General features: G+C 38.7%; 1 protein-coding gene across 11 annotated transcripts in view; it reads right to left on the bottom strand.

Annotated features, from left to right (window-relative positions):
- Diaph2 (diaphanous related formin 2) overlaps positions 1-15,860 on the bottom strand; it is an 867,887-nt gene extending 852,027 nt beyond the window's left edge. For 7 of the 11 annotated variants that reach the window (XM_046427823.2, XM_058573738.1, XM_046427829.2 and 4 more), the window contains exon 1: positions 15,433-15,859. In XM_046427823.2, the coding sequence (XP_046283779.1) occupies positions 15,433-15,564 (132 nt within the window). In that variant the 5' untranslated portion in view covers positions 15,565-15,859. Of the gene's footprint in view, positions 1-15,432 lie in introns of all 11 variants that reach the window. The other 4 variants (XM_046427818.2, XM_046427819.2, XM_046427820.2 and 1 more) reach the window with 1 other exon arrangement.
- Between the last annotated feature and the right edge of the window lie 1,351 nt (positions 15,861-17,211).

Here is a 17,211-nt window from a genome sequence, read left to right as displayed (position 1 = left end):
TGGTCAAATAGGGAAGATAACCTTGATTCAATTAGACCACAAATTGTAAAGGTCAGTGAGTGACTCATAATAGAGAAATATAGTCTGATAATAAATGAGGCAAAGAGCAAACCTTAGCTTGAAAAGGTAAACTTTATAAATTCCCAGTATGGGGTAGGGGGTCAAGTTAATTTTTATTTTCCTAGAAAAGAGGAAGAATATTAAAATGAACACTGCCATAAAGTATTTCAAGTTATAAATTGTTTCTAGTATAACTAACATAGTTCAGAGATGTCTCCAGAGCTAACAATGATAGAGTACTGAACTTAGATGCCAATGTAGATAGAAAAGTTTGGCATCATCAGCATTCAGGTGGTATTTGAAGAAGCACATAACTGCCTGTGATTGTATATGGAAAAGAGCAGATAAACAGTGAGGAATTTTTAGGAATGGAGGCAAAGAAAGCTCAGACTTTGGCAGTTAACAAGAAGCAGAACTACCAGAGAAGACTGTACCATGAAGTCTAAAAACCATACACATGAATTAAGTTTCCAGCATCAAAAGTGTTTAGGTATCAAGGAATGAACAGATAGAAAAATAGATTTTTAAACTCATGAGAATGAGAATGAACATTTTCCTGGGATGTCATAAATGAGATAAGTGACAAGAGATATGTTTGCAAACACAAAGTTGGTAACAATCCAGTCCAGCAAGTTTGTGATAGTAGAAAAGAAGAAAAGTGGTAACAGTCAATGAAACAAAGGATGCTTCCTTAGGGACAGGGATGATCTGACCCTGTCTCAATACAGGGCAAAGGGCACAATGGAAACTAAAGAGCATCTGAAGAACAATAGGAGTTTTTCAAACAAAATATACACAAAGTCATAATATCTAAAGCAAGGTCTCTCAATCTTGGCAATCTTTCTAAACCTTGACATTTTGGGCTGAGTAATTCTTTGCGTCTGGGGAATGCCCTATGAATTGCAGGATGTCCCCAGGCATCCCTGGCCTCTACCCATTAAATCCCAGCAGCACCCTCACCCAATCATGAAAACCAAAAATGTCTACAGACAATACCAAATACTCCTTGGTTAGTAAACCATCCCCCACTAAGAACTACTGGTCTAAAGAAAAATAACAAACTTTTGGGGACAGAGGAATACTACTCCATATATATGTGTCCTTAACACAAAGCTCTTTGGGTTAAGTGAAATTTAAAAAAGAAGGAGGATATCAACAACCAGGACTGTATTAGAGGAAATATGAATTTGTGAGGATGGAAAAGAAGAATATTTGAAAAACAGAAATTTAATAAAATTCTTAACCTGCTGAATTACCAGCTGTTATGGTTTGGACCTAGACTGTCTCCTGCAAAAACCAACGTGTGGAGGACATTATCCACAATGCAGCAATGTTCAGAGGTGGGGCATTTAGGCAATGCTTGGATTGTGACAACTCTGACTTTGTCCATAGAATGTCAATTTGATGGATTAATAATCTGAATGGACTTAGAGGGAGTTAGTGAAAATTATATTGGTAAGCTATGGATGGAGGAAATATGTCAATGGGATAATGGCCTTGGGGACTATTATCTATCCCTGGATCCTTCATGTCTATCTGTATCTGTCTCTCTCTGCTTCCTGTGTGCCATGAGACAAGTAGCTTTCCTCTGCCATGCCCTTTTCACCATGTTGTTTCTGACTTGGAGCTGTGAACCATAGATTAAGACCTATGAAAACAAGAGCCCAAAAATAAATCCTTCCTTCTTAAGTATTCTTACAAGGCATTTTTTTTTTAATTTTTTATTGTTGGCTGTTCAAAACATTACATAGTTCTTGATATATCATATTTCACAATTTGATTCAAGTGGGTTATGAGCTCCCATTTTTACCCCATATACAGATTGCAGAATCACATCAGTTACACATCCATTGATTTACATATTGCCATACTAGTGTCTGTTGTATTCTGCTGCCTTTCCTATCCTCTACTATCCCCCCTCCCCTCACCTCCCCTCCCCTCTTCTCTCTCTGCTCCCTCTACTGACATTCGTTTGTCCCCCTTATATTATTTTTCCCCTTCCCCTCACTTCCTCTTGTATGTACTTTTGTATAACTCTGAGGGTCTCCTTCCATTTCCATGCATTTTCCCTTCTCTCTCCCTTTCCCTCCCACCTCTCATCCCTGTTTAATGTTAATCTTCTTCTCATGCTCTTCGACCCTACTCTGTTCTTAGTTACTCTCCTTATATCAAAGAAGACATTTGGCATTTGTTTTTTAGGGATTGGCTAGCTTCACTTAGCATAATCTGCTCTAATGCCATCCATTTCCCTGTAAATTCTATGATTTTGTCATTTTTTAATGCAGAGTAATACTCCATTGTGTATAAATGCCACATTTTTTTTATCCATTCATCCATTCATCCATTGAAGGGCATCTAGGTTGGTTCCACAGTCTAGCTATTGTGAATTGTGCTGCTATGAACATCGATGTAGCAGTGTCCCTGTAGCATGCTCTTTTTAGGTCTTTAGGGAATAGACCGAGAAGTGGAATAGCTGGGTCAAATGGTGGCTCCATTCCCAGCTTTCCAAGAAATCTCCATACTGCTTTCCAAATTGGCTGCACCAATTTGCAGTCCCACCAGCAATGTACAAGTGTACCCTTTTCCCCACATCCTCGCCAGCACTAAAGAGGTGCCCTTACAAGGCATTTTGATCACAGCAAGCTGACTAACAATTTTTCCATCCTTCATCCTCTAGTTTCATGTTGCAATATAGGTAATTCTATAAACAAAATCAACAGAGAAAGTTTAACTTATTAGGCTTAGTGATCATACAGCAAATTACTATAATGTGCCCCATAAAGATAAATATCATGTCTCATTAAAAAATTTTTTCAAGCTAAGCATGGTGGCACACACCTATAAGGCTGAGGTAGGAGGATCAAGGCCAGCCTGACCAACTTAGTGAGACCTTTTCTCAAAATAAAAAAAAAAGAGGCTGGGGATGTAGCTCAGTGTAAAGCATTCCTGGGTTCAATCCACAGTATCACAAAAAAATCAATTTTTTTGTATTAGTCATCTTAAGTTCCAAATAGCCCAATTCCAAGTTCTAGGCATATAGTAGTATATCCGTGATTGATTTTATCTACCACATGTTTTAAAATCAAAGATTCCTTTTTCTTTTGAGAGGGATAATAGGAGAAGCTGAAGGAAGAAAAACTCAAATTACATTATGCACTTCCATATTATTTGGCACTTATGTCCATAGTGTAGGGCTCTATTACTCATTACAAGTCAATTCTGAAATAGTTTGTCACAACACTTTCTGCAGACTAATTTTAAAAAATAGCACTTGGCTGACTATGCCACACTTTTATAGCAGCCAATCTTTAGGCAAAGCAGACACAGGAAGCAGCAGGAGAAGGTAGGTGGTTCTTGGCACTCCCCTGAACAAGAAACAATGCATGTCATGTACTTGTATAACAGGAGATAGCATTAGTTGTTTCAAACAGTTTTACTTTGCACAAAAGTTCACAAACAGAAATGGAGTGGGGAGAGGAGCAGAGAAAACAACTGAAAAATGAGGCAGGCAGTAGGACTTGCCATGTAATTGGTTCAGAATCCACTCTCTACAAGGCTAACATTCAAGTGACAAAAAAAAAAAATCAGCAACAGTAAGTCAAGTACAGAAGCCTTGTGGTAACCATAAAATTATTTAATAAAGGCCAGATTGATCAGACTGCTATTTTTAAGAATTGTGTTCATGTGTCTTTAAAATCCATAGTTACATCAGTTTCATGCCTATGGCTCTTTTCTAACAAGTAGTCACATGTCTACCCCACTTTACAGCAGTGATTCAAAGAATTTTACCTTTTGATTATTGGTAACTAAAATGAATGTCCCCTTAAATCTCTCTTCTAAATGATATATACACATAGTATATATGAATCTAGAAAACAATCTAGAAGACCATTAACTAGGTTTAGGTCTCCAGGTTAATTTAGAGCAACCCCAAAGTTTAGGCTCTTAGGAAGTATAGAAAACTTGTGATTTAAAACATGGATTTTTCAGTCACACTGGTCTTAAATTTCAAATTCACCACTGAATATCCTCAGGCAAATTACTTATCTGTTAGGAGCCTATTTCATCACCTACAAACTGACTGCTATGTGGATAAAGTGAGTTAATACTGAGGGGGATTCAACCCATCATCAATCCCTAAGCATCCTTGCACTTTCTGGCTGGGTATGCCAAGGTGAAAGGTGCTGACAGCATTTTTTACATGATATTTCCCAGGGCTTTGTTTGTACCAAGTGATCTTCAGAATGAGGTAATATCTCCCCATCCCCAAAAGAATAGGCTGGCTTCCTCTCACCATAAAAGTAACAAATCCCCCAAGTGTGGTGTTCCTTTCGTGTAACTCAACTAACTGCTTGTGTAGGCATCATCCTGGTCCACCTGTGGGACCTAAGATCATGGTGAATCAGTGTGTCATGCTCACATTCTGAATACTACTTTTGCAATGAATAATAAATTGACCTTGGAGTCTTGGGTCTTCTGCAATCATCCACCAAACAATAACTGATAGGTAAGTAGATAAAATCCCAGACCTTGCATAATTCTTGACAAATACATACAAGTCCTTAGAATACCAACTGGTGCCATGATATTGTTTTATTGAGGATCACCTCTAGGTATCTTGAGTTCTGCAATTGGTCGCTGAACTGAGGAAAACAGTCAGGATGGACTAAAACAAAGCCAACACTCTCTAAGACTCAGTACATTGTCCTACATATGAAATGTGATTAAAAGAATGTTGATCCAGGTGCAGTGGTGTACACCTGTAATCCATATGGCTCCAGGAGGCTGAGGCAGGAGGATCACAAGTTCAAAGCCAGCCTCAGCAATAGCAAGGCACTAAGCAACTCAGTGAGATCCTGTCTCTAAATAAAACACAAAAAAGTGTTGGGGATGTAGCTCAGTGATTGAGTGCCCCTGAATTCAATCCCCTGTACTAAAAAAAAAAAAAAAAAAAAAAAAGAATGTTGATGAGGAATTAATTGGACCAAAATAAATCAGACTCCAAAAACAGCTCAGTAATTAGCTGGGATAGTTACTCTTTAGTACCCAGTCTTTAACAACCATCTTTCATAATTCCAACTCTTCATCTAACTGAAATCCATATGTCACATACTTATGTTAGGGCAGATTCATTACAGCTCCCAAAACTTTGACTCTCAGATGTTAGAGCTGAATGGAAACTTGCAGTTCATCTATTTAGACTCTCTTATTTTATAGAATAAACTGACAGCCAGAGAAGATAAATAAATGACTTACCCACAGTTACATTTTTAAAAAGTAATCAGCTCACTTCTATATAACCCTTTTAAGTAGCCAAGAACAAACTCCTTTAAAAACACCTAACAGGATCAGCTAGATATCCTATTTAGCATATTTCAACTCTGTGCATCATATGAAATACTTTCAAATTCTATAAAATAAGATGTGGGGTCTTAAAAACACAAACTGTCGGTGGTAAGATAAAAATACACTCTCCACTAGTTCACAGCAACATGGTTGGTGATAGGTATGGATGGGAAATGCTCTTAAATAAATCTAACACTTGACTAATTTAACATCCAATGGCCATCCTTCTGCACATAACTTTTGTGATCAGACAATAGGATACGACACTGATAATATTCACAGAAACTAGTAAAAATGGCAAGGAATAAACAGAGTCAGAAACATGCAAGTGATAATATTATTTAAAGGGGATGGAGGAGGTTGAAAGCAGGGATTTTAACATAAAATAATAACATTTTGATCCACAATTAGCTACAACAGAATTGGTGGGAGAAAAGTGAAAAATTGGGCCCATAGCCCTACTTTAAATTACAACTAACACCCTGAATCCATTTCATATAGAAATATGGCCACTTAAAATTTAGGATTTGGTCTTGGGCCAAGTTGACTTATATAAACTGGAGGATTTGTACCTCACAGAAAATCATAAGACTAGTCAATAAAGCAAGTATAGGCTACACTGAAGAAATCTAAGAATTTAAAGATATATTAGAGAATGTGGGTAAACCCTGCTTTAGTGAGGAAACACATGAAAATCCAAACCACCCAACATGGATAAAATCCAGGCCATTTTTATTTTTTGCATTGTAAACTTATTCTTCCCTTTAATTGCTTGTTGAAAGACCATTAGCTACTCAACCAAAGGGGGAGAAATGTAAGCTAATGCAGCCAATGAAAAACAAGCTGTGAGGGCAGCCTAAGAAAAGGTTATTTTCACTCACAAATGTTTTATGTACACACTGACTCTTCTGGAAAACATTGATTTTGTAATATGAGGTAACAGACTGCAGAACATATTATTAGAGGAAATGTCTCTGCCAATTTATTTTAACCCATCTTAACTTTCTATATGTTCTAGCTTTGTAGCATGAGTAATATAAATGAAAGTAAGCTAAAGTTATGACACAAACTTCTAAACAATATATCTTATCCATATTATCTGTAACTATGGGAAGCTCTATGAAACAATTTCAAGAAAAGGACTAGGAGGGGTACAAAAAGGAGGATCCTTAATTAGAGAAGGTGATCAACATACTGAACCTCCAACCTCGGCCCTCAAGGACACAGTCATCCATATTTGAGGACTCCAGTAATTCAAAAGTAGATGTGATCAGGTATAAAACAATGTATTATATAAATATACACCTTATATTCTTTCTCAGAATCAGTGACATATGAAAAATTCTCTTTCTAAATAAGACTTTAAAACATGTCCTATGCTTGCTGAATTTCCTATCAGGGATAAGGATAGAATCCACCTGGTTTTAAATGGCAGTAACAAGCCCAGATGTGACCTTTGTTTGAATTATAAAAAGTAGCACCAGGAAGACACAGGCTTGTGACTGGCATTTTGGTAAATAATGTGATCCCCATGGTTTTATACCTTTGAGGAGATCCCAATCATATAAAGTAGCTCTGGTCTCTACCACACATACATGCTTTTAAATTTCAAAATATAAGTATATAGACTACACTAGGTCTTACTCTCTTTAAGAAAGAATCTTCCTAACAGCTGGAGTCAGCATAATATGCTATTAAACATTTAAGACTTTACCAGTGATTGATTTCAAAGCTGATGAAAAACATCTCCATAGCTTTCCTTCCTCTGAGCAAGTCAGACCCCAACAACTATCACTCGTTTACCTGTTTTCTGAAAAATCACCCCACTGATTGGGTTAGTAAATGGACAGTAAGAAGATGTAGAGTGGAGATGGATGAGTAGTCTAAACCTACTTGAATACTCAAAATTAGAGAAATAATATGCCCATTGTTTCCCAGCACAATAATAGCACTAAATTGCTGATTGGAAAGTAGTGGTTACACAGCTTCTTTAGTAAATCCCTGTCTAGGCCATTTGCCCAAGTCAATTTCTCATACCCACTCCACCCATCCCCAGCTCCTCATTAGTAAATCCTGCTTTTTTTTCTTTTTGGTAACCCTGGATATCTAAATAAGGAGATAATAGTTCTTTCCAAGAGTTTGCTCACCCCAATCATCCAGATTGAGTAACCCAGAATTTACCAAAGTGGCTAAAAAACAGACACCTCAAGTACAAAATTGGCATTTATTTTTAAATAAAACTAAAGCCAGTAACATAAACATGGTTGTTGTGTGCACGTATCAGAGATTTATGTGAATCATTTATCAAGAGAATACAAGAATATTTTTCCTTTACCCAACTATCTACATTTCCCTGGGAAGAAATTTTTCACATGAAAACCCCACCCTACTTCACAAGGTGCAGAAATGAAGAATGAGTGATTACTCAACCAGTTAGTGAAAGCCAAAAGTATTAATTTGGCCTTTTTTCTATGGTACATAGTAACTGTTCCAGAGTGTCTACCCACACTTGTGTAGTCAATTTTTGCAGATACTTCTACAGAATTAAAGACAGGAGTGAATTTATCCTGGGTTGATGCTTTATGAGAGTACTTTATGTGGAATAACTTCGAACAAGATCTTACCATCAGTTTAAAGTTTTATTTGTTTAAGAGTTCAGTGGCATGTACATTAATTAGGCACACATTAGATTAAAAATCTATTTTGAGGCATGGGGATGTTTGATTATGGATTGAGTGTTAAATGATAGCAAGGAATATGTTAATTTCTAAAGATGTGACAGTGACAGTGATTATGTTTTTAAGAAGCCAGTAATTTTTAGAGATGTACACTGAAGTATGTAGAAGTAAAATGACATGATATCTGGGATTTGCACTCAAATACTTCAGCAAGGAAAACACAAAGGATGGATGAAGCATACTTATCTTAATTGGGATATCTATCTGGGATAGATGGTGGTTCATCATACTGTCCTCTCCACTTTTTAATATTTTTGAAATTTTTCATAAGTTTTACAAAAAAAATTATTAGTCCTTATTATAAAGTAAAAACTTTATTTTTTACTTTTAGCTTGAAAAGAGACAAACAAATTAAGGTTAGATTTTTTTTAAATCCTCAGAATTTTGAACAGACCTTTATCAAAATGTGGCTATCACAGAATAAAAAGTAGTTTAAAAAAAGAGGATTGTACCCTAGATCTCTTCTCACTTATGTGACTATCAGAATTGCCAGGTGATTGACTCAATAGCCACTTGGGATTAATTTCTTCCTAATGAAGTCCTGGATTCCTAGGCAGCCTACCTGAAGAGCCACCTAGAAACTTCTGACTTGTAATAGGCATCACTTTATTATAGAGCCCTGATGGAAGAAAAGATTGGTGGCCAATCCTGTGGATCTGTGTTTGGGAGCAATATAGCTTACTCTTTTTAAAGCAACACATGTAACTTCATTAAACCAAAGCCTGTGAAAATGGTGATTAGTTAGAATTTTGTTTTCTACATTCTTTTATGAGAAAGGTGGCAATTCCTTTTTTCCCAGGCCATCTCACACAAAGCAAGGAAAGACCAAGTTTCAGTTGAGTCTCTATTTAAAGCTACAGCCAGAGCATATCACTTAAACTGGAAAAGATTCAGCTTGATCAAGTAAACAAATTTTAAATTAGTATGAGTTAATTTCTTTCTATGGCTGACATTCATGATAAACAGCTACATGAAAATACACCTAAACCTTCCTTTACATGCACCAATTTTGAGCTGTCTTCCACAATGGGTGTCTTCTACTTAATGACCACTTAGATATCAAATTTATAACTATTTTTAAATCACCTAGCCATCATCCTAGCTTCTTCAGTCTTCAGAAGAAAATTAAGTATCAACCACCCCAAATATGGCAAAAAGAGCTGGTCTTTTCTGCATGGCAGACTGAATACAGGAACAGGGGGAAGTCAGGTTTCAGGAACAATTCTTATGGTGCTAATGATAGCCAGTAATATTTAACCAGATGTGCTGATTCATGTAAATTAGCATATATTATGTATTGTTTTCAGAGCATTTACAGTATTCTTTGAGACCAGGTTGTAAAAGAATATTTCACTTCAATGACATGTTGCTACTGCCAGAGCTCTTCATACCTGGAGTGAAATCTGGGTGGATTACAATTATAAATTGTTCAAAAGGAACAAGAGATGACAGAGATTGAAAACTTTTCTTGCCTTTCAGAATCCCTGAAGCATAATGACTCAGTACTATAGATAACTTCTACAATAGAGGTAATAGCTTATAAACTTCTAAGTCAGACCACTAAAAACTTCAATGACTCAGCTTCCTTATTTATACATCAGGAAGCTTCATGACAAGGAATGATGTCATAAATATGTCCCAAAAGTTTTTAACAAAAGAGTTTAAATACCTTTGATAAATTGAAAGGGAAAAGGTAGCCTAGTTCTTAAAAAAAAATTACTGTGAAAAAATGTTAAGCTCACATCCCATATTCACTCAAAAGAAAGAATTATTAGTAAAAGGAAAGAATGCATAATCCTCAAAAGGGCAAATGGAATTGAGAATGAGAAGTTAATCAACATATAACCAGATTATGGTACTTTGTGCAATAATTACAATAATATTAGAGCTATCAAATTGCAAGAAAGTCATTAAACCACTCAACCACAATCACTTTTATTCATTTATTTATTGATTGGCTGGGGATAGAATCTAGGGCCTTGTGCATGCTGGGCAAGTGTTCTACTCCCCTAGCCCCACAATTACATTGGATTTGGGCAATATAAGAAATTAATTATAATACTTTATGTTTATATAATAGTATAGAATTTCCTAAATTTGTTCTCGTTCATTACTATATTTTATCTAAACAACCTTGTCAAACAAATCAGGCAGGTGAGCTGGGCACAATAGTGCATGACTATAGTTCCAGCTACTCAAAAGGCTGAGGGAAGAGAATCACAGGAGCCCAAGAATCTGAGGCCAGCCTGGGCAACATAGTGGGACCCTCTCAAAAAACAAAAACAAGGCCAGCAATGTTGATGTTATCTCTGACTGATTAACATTAATCAAAGAGCTCAAACTTCTGTTGTTAAATGCTCAGCAGTGATCACAAGCAAATAAAAGATAGAAGGGATACTGGAACCCAGGTCCTTTGGCTCTCCATTCCCATATTCGTTTGCCAATAATCTGAAGCCTCCTACTACTAACAGCAAAATGTTACTTGGCTCATGGTTTGGGTACTGTTTCTCGGCATGAAAGTTCAAGCTCCAACATCACAAGAATCTAAACAAACAAGGGGAGTAGGAGAGTTCTCTCAGCCATAAGTTTCCAGAATTTCAAAATTAGAGATGACATAGAGGAATGTACAGAGAGATATATTCATTTGATGAAGGATATATGCTAAGAAAAAACGTATAAAAGTACACTTTTTTAAGCCTCTTTTCAACAATTTATACTTTCAAAATGTCTGGCTTATAAGGAAAAACTCCCCAGCTAATAATCATTTACCAAGTTATTTTGCACATGAGCACTAACCTGTCAGATTTTAAAGAATAACATAAACAAGGACCGTTGCCCAAAAGCAATTTTAAATCTTTGTACAGACTAGATGAACGCATAACATTTAAACTTACAATAGTTATGGACTCAGAAGAAAGATGACCCCTCAGTAAACTGAAGTAATTAATGAAGGTCTAATAGAACAGGAAAACACTTAGGCATGAACTGGGCAGTGAAAAGGAGTGAGATTTACTGAAGAGAAACAGAGTGGATATTTCAGATTTGGTAAGGATGTTCACAATGGGTGGCAGGAAGAAACTAGGGTATAGAGAAATAGTACTAGGAAATTGATAAGCTGGTAAATGGATGAGAAGGTGAGCAGCCACCAGAATTCAGGTCTCCAACCCTAAATGTAGAACTCCATTCCACTACACTGTGCTCCTCCTACCTCCATTCTGGAAATCCTATCCAAGGAATTTTCCACAGTTCTAAATTTCTTTCTGAAACAAATCTGACCAGTTAATTATACTGTTTTTATTTTAATTTCTTTTTTTAGGTATAGATGGACACAATACCTTTATTTATTTATTTATTTTTAATGTGGTACTGAGGATTAAACCCACGTGCAAGGCAATCGCTCTACCACTGAGCCATAACCCCAGCCCCAAGTCTACTGTTTTAACCTTCTCAACACTTATTCTTTCAGGAAAAAGTTGAAATTCTAACATGACACACAAAGATTCACTGTGATTTGGACTTTTCTGGCAGATTTAATATTTTATATACCTTTTATTTCAGCCACATGTATCTTCTTTATTGGCCATGCTCCTGTATTTCCCTACCATTGTACATGATATTCTTTCAACCTAGAATGCCTTCCCCACTTCTTCAATGCCCTATTCTGCAAATCTCAACAAAATATTGTCTACTATGATAAGTCTTTCCTTACCTCCCTCAGCATCTGATTTGAGTAGATGCCTCTCTGTACATTTATAATACCCTCCAAAGTATATTCCTATGATAACTGTCACTGCTTTTTATCAATTTTCCTGTCTAGTAGACTATGAGCATCTTTATATCACCAATCCTTAGAATAGCATGCAGCATTGTAGTACTTTAGTCAATCTGTTGCATAAATGAAACCACTGTGCTCAGAAATTATTTAAAATCAAAACATGATTTATCTAAGTATGAAAAAATCACCAAATATGCAGGAAGTTATATAACAATAAAAAAACAACTTGTGTTATTTGAAGTTACTAATCTGAATTTACTGTCTAAAGAAACAAAGGTTTCAGAAAGTACACATAAATGCAAATTCAAAAGGCAAAATATCAAATACTATCAAGCCACTATATACCTACCATTGTGTGTGAGGCCTTCTTTCAATGATTAAGTGACTGCTTTAAATATGTGAGATTCAAGATTGAAGTTCCTTCACAACAGTTCTAGAGCTCTCTCTCCTACTCAATTTAACAACATACATTTCATAGTTGACATAAAATTACTAATTAATCTAAGAGTCATGCTGCTTGTTGGCATGCTGCTATCTGGGCCTAACCAGATAGTTACATAAAATCCAAAACTCCCCCACAAATGCACTTAAAAAGAAGTCAAAATGAACGGATCATTATAAAGATGTATATATGAAGAAAACTGAAGCAAATTTTGCTGAATTTTGAGTTAATTAACCCTAAACAGAAGTCTCTACAGTTCGAAAGTGCCACTCTGAAAGAAAGTCTCACTAATAATATCCATCAAAAAATGGAGGATATAAATGAAAGTAGTTCCTGTTTATAGAATGCATGCCTTCCATTTCCAGTTCTTCAGAACCATGATGAACTAAATGCAAACAACTGAATCACAAGCCTTATACTTCACTAGAGTGACCAAGTTAATTTTTCTATGTAGTAGAAACTTTGATCCTACCTAATACTGTTTAGACATTGTGTAGTTAACTTTTTACCCCTAGAATAAATTTCAAGTCAATCACCCTTGTGGCCAGTGTGATTTCCTTTCTCCCTTCATCACTGACGTCCTCCCATCCCAAACTTAGCATCAACTATCATTTCCTTTACTATCTTTTGTTGATATTGCAATAGTTCTTCTTTCTAAAGGTGATCATTGCCTTTGAGAAGCTGATGAGCGCTATGGGGCCCAGAAAAAAGAACATGCACTCAATTTTTGAAGAGTTTGAGACCCTGTACCCTACAATCACCCACACAAATAACTTTTTGTACCACTGTGCTTTTATAATTCCATACCACAACTCCTTTGTACATACTTAGACACACGAATTAAGCACTACTACAGTGACTGACATAATGCTTAAAATAATAAAGTTTAGACTCAATCAAGTTTCATCTAACTTAGCAAAATCTGAAGAATCCCAGATGAACTTTCTTACAAAGTTTTACCAAGTCTATTTGTATGATGAAGTTGCTTGCCTTAAAATGTCCTATAATGATTTCCTAAATTTATTATCAGTTCTGACACATCTGCTTGTAAAATCATGTAAGGCTCAAAAGTTATGTTTCAGGAAAAACACTCATGTTGATATTTTAGAAACTCTTGGATTTCAAAACTTGTTCTGCTCTATCAAGCTATGTTCAACATGGAACAGTGAGGTTAGTTAGGAACTGAAAGTGATACCATCTCATAACTATCTAGTTTGCTTGTCAAACCAAGTAAAACAAAAGATGAAACAGGGCAAATAGTCAAAGGGAAAGGAAAAATATACTCAAAGTGTTATTAGAGATAGATGCTTTTCTTGATAGTGTTCTTCTTAAAACTGGAGGGTTCTTGGTATAGGTACAAAACTATTTGTGGAAACTATCAGTTAAATTTTATGTTTACTTAAAATTGTGATTACTGATTAAACCACAGTTTTGTGCTACCGTAAAAAAAGGAAAACCAATAAATTTCAAAATCACAACAGAATTTCAAACACATGAAACTCTAGTGATACACTCAAAACTTTTCTTAAGTTTTATGATTGTGCAGGCACCCATTAGCCTCTCACCAGCACATACAAGTCACAAAGAGCCTGTGACTCAAATTCTTCATTTGTAAATACTGGGGTAAAAGTCGCACCTATTAAGCTAGTTTTCAATTTGTGTCCACTTAGTGTGGAATTGATGAGATTTTAAATTTGCCATCTTAATCTACAAATCCCTTCCCACATAATGTAAGGCTGCATATTTCCTAAAACAATAACTCTTTGGCCACTGTTTTCCATTATGAATAGATAGTCCATAATTGAAAAGCAAATAGGAACCAAAATACAAATACAACATGTCCATACCAAATGGCCAGATTCCATGGGAAATGGCTTTATTTATATGTCCCCATCCCACCCACTCCCCTGTCAAGTTGCTGCTCAAAACTAAAATCTACATATGCAACATGTGGCATGTACTTCGGATCTGGACTAAGATTATTTGGCAGTATTTGCTGAATTTGTGCAGGAAAAAACCCTTTCCCCCTCAATGTCACCCAAATTACAAAGTTTACAAAAAGAGGAACCCTTTTAACTGAGTTGAAGAAATCCTGTATTTCCCAATGCAATATCAGGCCCCAAAGATTTCATTTTGCACATTCAGCGGCAGGAAATGGACTGCTACCAGTGGTTCAACACTACCAGGACTGTGAGAAGTGCACAGTCTGCCTACCACTTTTAAGTGTTCATAATCAACTGGGTTGAAGTACTGTATGACTACATAAACATACACAAAGGACAGTTGGTGGTACTTCACCCAGCCTCAACTCCCACGCTTCCCCCACTCCTCCAAAGAAATATTTCTTGGGAGAGCACATGGAGAGAGAGGCGGGGGTGCGGGGCGGGGGTGCGGGGCGGGGGTGCGGGGCGGGGGTGCGGGGCGGGGGTGCGGGGCGGGGGTGCGGGGCGGGGGTGCGGGGCGGGGGTGCGGGGCGGGGGTGCGGGGCGGGGGTGCGGGGCGGGGGTGCGGGGCGGGGGTGCGGGGCGGGGGTGCCGCACGTAGGCGCCTCTTAGATTTCTGGTTAAGTTGAAGAATTGGGGGCCTACGTTGTGTTTTTCTTGATTTGAAAGGCTCTGAGCGGGCTCCCAAGTCCTGGGACCAAAAAGGAGGAAGGTTCCCCTGCCCCGGACCCTAAGTGTTGAGTCAAAACAGCAACTGACAAGAGGTGGGAGGGAAATGGAATCGCTCAAAGAAGGTTCGTGGCCACAAGTTAGACAAACAACAGCCCTACCCAATACTCTAGGACTCGGGGTCTCCCCAAGTTGGGGTGGGGCCTTTCTCCTTCCCTCACTGCCTCCCAGGCTGACAAGAGGGAGAAAGGGGTTAAGTGGAGAAGGGGGTGCTCTTCCGCCCCCACGCCGTCTCCGCGCCTCGGTTTGGCCGCTCCGCTCCTTTAGCAGCTCCCGGAGTAGCACAGCGAGGTCGCGGTCACCATTGGGAGGGGGCCCCGGGTTCCCCGTGTTCAATGGCAGGAGGACCCCGGGGCTCTCCCTATCCCCAAGGCCGGCGGGGGCTGCGGGAGCACTCACCAATTTGGGTTTGTTTTTCGTTTCCTCTTCGTTGGCAGCTCGGTTCCCCGCGCTCCGCTTGTTGCTCCGGCCCCCACAGGGTTCCTCGCTGCCGCCTCCCGCTCCCGACGCCGCCGCCCAGGGCTGCTCCATCTTTCTCCGGCCCTGTCACCTGTGCCCTATAACCCCACCTCTCCTCAAATGAAGAAGCCCCCCTGGGCGCTGTCGCTGCCCAGCGCTGATTCGACAGCACGTCTCCCTTAGGGAGAGAGTGTCAGCCCGGGGAGTAGCCTAATTCAGGCCCCCGGGGCTGCCGGCTCCCAACACCCCCGACGCAACCACGCTGTTGCCACTACTCAGTGCTGGGGCAAGCCCTGCCCCTAAGCAGCTGCAATTACCACAGTCGCCGCCGCCCTCAGGGCGGTGTTTAGGGTGGAGGGAAAGTAGGTGCCTATCTCTTTAAGAGGGCCTCAACACACGTGATTCATCAAAGTGCCCGCAGTCTGCAGCTGGGGCGCGGAAAGCCGCTTCCTACTCAGGGTGCTGAGCCGGCCCCTGCTACTGAGCATGCCCGGCATGGTGACTGGAGCCCAACAGAGGACTTTCAGCTGTGGTTAATCACTGATTTCACTTCCTACCCGCCCAGCGTGAAATGGCAGGGACCTAATCAAGAGAGAGGGGTAGCCCATTTTAAAGATGAGGAAACTGAGGTCTAGGAGAATTCCCGTGTCAGTTTCATCGGCACCCCGACCTGAGCGTCAGCTTCCAGAAGTGTACACCAAAGCACCTTTCCTTAGAGAGGCCTCAACGGGGGTGTGGTCTTGCTACACTGCGTGGGAAGGTTTAATTAGCAAGACAACTGGCAGCCTATAGGAAAACCGCAGGGAGTGCTGATTAATTACCTAGACAGATTGTATGGGTCAAAGTGGAAAGAGTGGGTGCTTCTGTTGCCATGATTGCGTTGTGACCAAAGAAATAACAGCCTTTCCCTTATTCCCAGGTTGCCAGGTAGTTGGAGCAGCAGGCGCCCACTGCTTAATCCCGAAGGTGTTGTTAGGCTCTTTAACCAAAGCACTGATTTAAAGTTTACAATTGCATCCAGTGAGTGCTATCTTAAGTTTCCCCGCACTAGTTTAGGTTTAGGTTTGTCGTGGGCAGTGAATAAGATATGTGTGTCACAGCTTTGTTTAAAATATAAATCTCTAGACAAATGTAGGTGTTTTTATGCTGCAGGCCAGGGTGTAAAGTCTTTAGTCCCTAGAGTATACTAGCGTTTTGTCCATCCTTTATAAAGGGAACCTTTTAAAAATAAAGGTGCACACGAAGAACATTAGAAGAGCAAGGCAGTATTTGAATGAACCCCCATGGTGGAATAAGAGCCCATATGCTAGAGAAGCTACTTGAAAATGTAAAGTCCATAAACATGTCCACATGCTTGTTACTGAAGAAATCTTTAGGGCCCTGGCTTCTTTTAAGCTTCTTCCCTTCAACCTGGAGTTCCCTATGCTGACTTCAGTTTGTATCTGAACATATTTATTCAGAGTGCATTACAGTGAATTAAACCATGATATAGGTGTGATAAGGCAACTAACTTGGACAGTAGAATCAAAGAACATTGGATATCTTTGTCCTGGTCATTAACTTTCTTTTTACTAAAGTAGTAAACTACCCAAGGACAGGAGTGAAGAAGGAATGCACACTCCCAGACAGGTTGAACAAGGAGCCCCAAGGTAAATTTGCTATGTTGAAGTTCCTGTTTGACTTAAATTTGATGTATATTTTGAATTTGACTCACTGTAC

The sequence above is a fragment of the Marmota monax genome, unplaced genomic scaffold, assembly GCF_021218885.2.
Source record: "Marmota monax isolate L192 unplaced genomic scaffold, Marmota_monax_Labrador192_F-V1.1 WCK01_AAM20220418_F8-fsc00067, whole genome shotgun sequence".
Taxonomy (NCBI): Eukaryota; Metazoa; Chordata; class Mammalia; order Rodentia; family Sciuridae; genus Marmota; species Marmota monax.
Note: the sequence above shows the minus strand (reverse complement) of the source record. Positions and strands in the feature narration are given on the sequence as shown.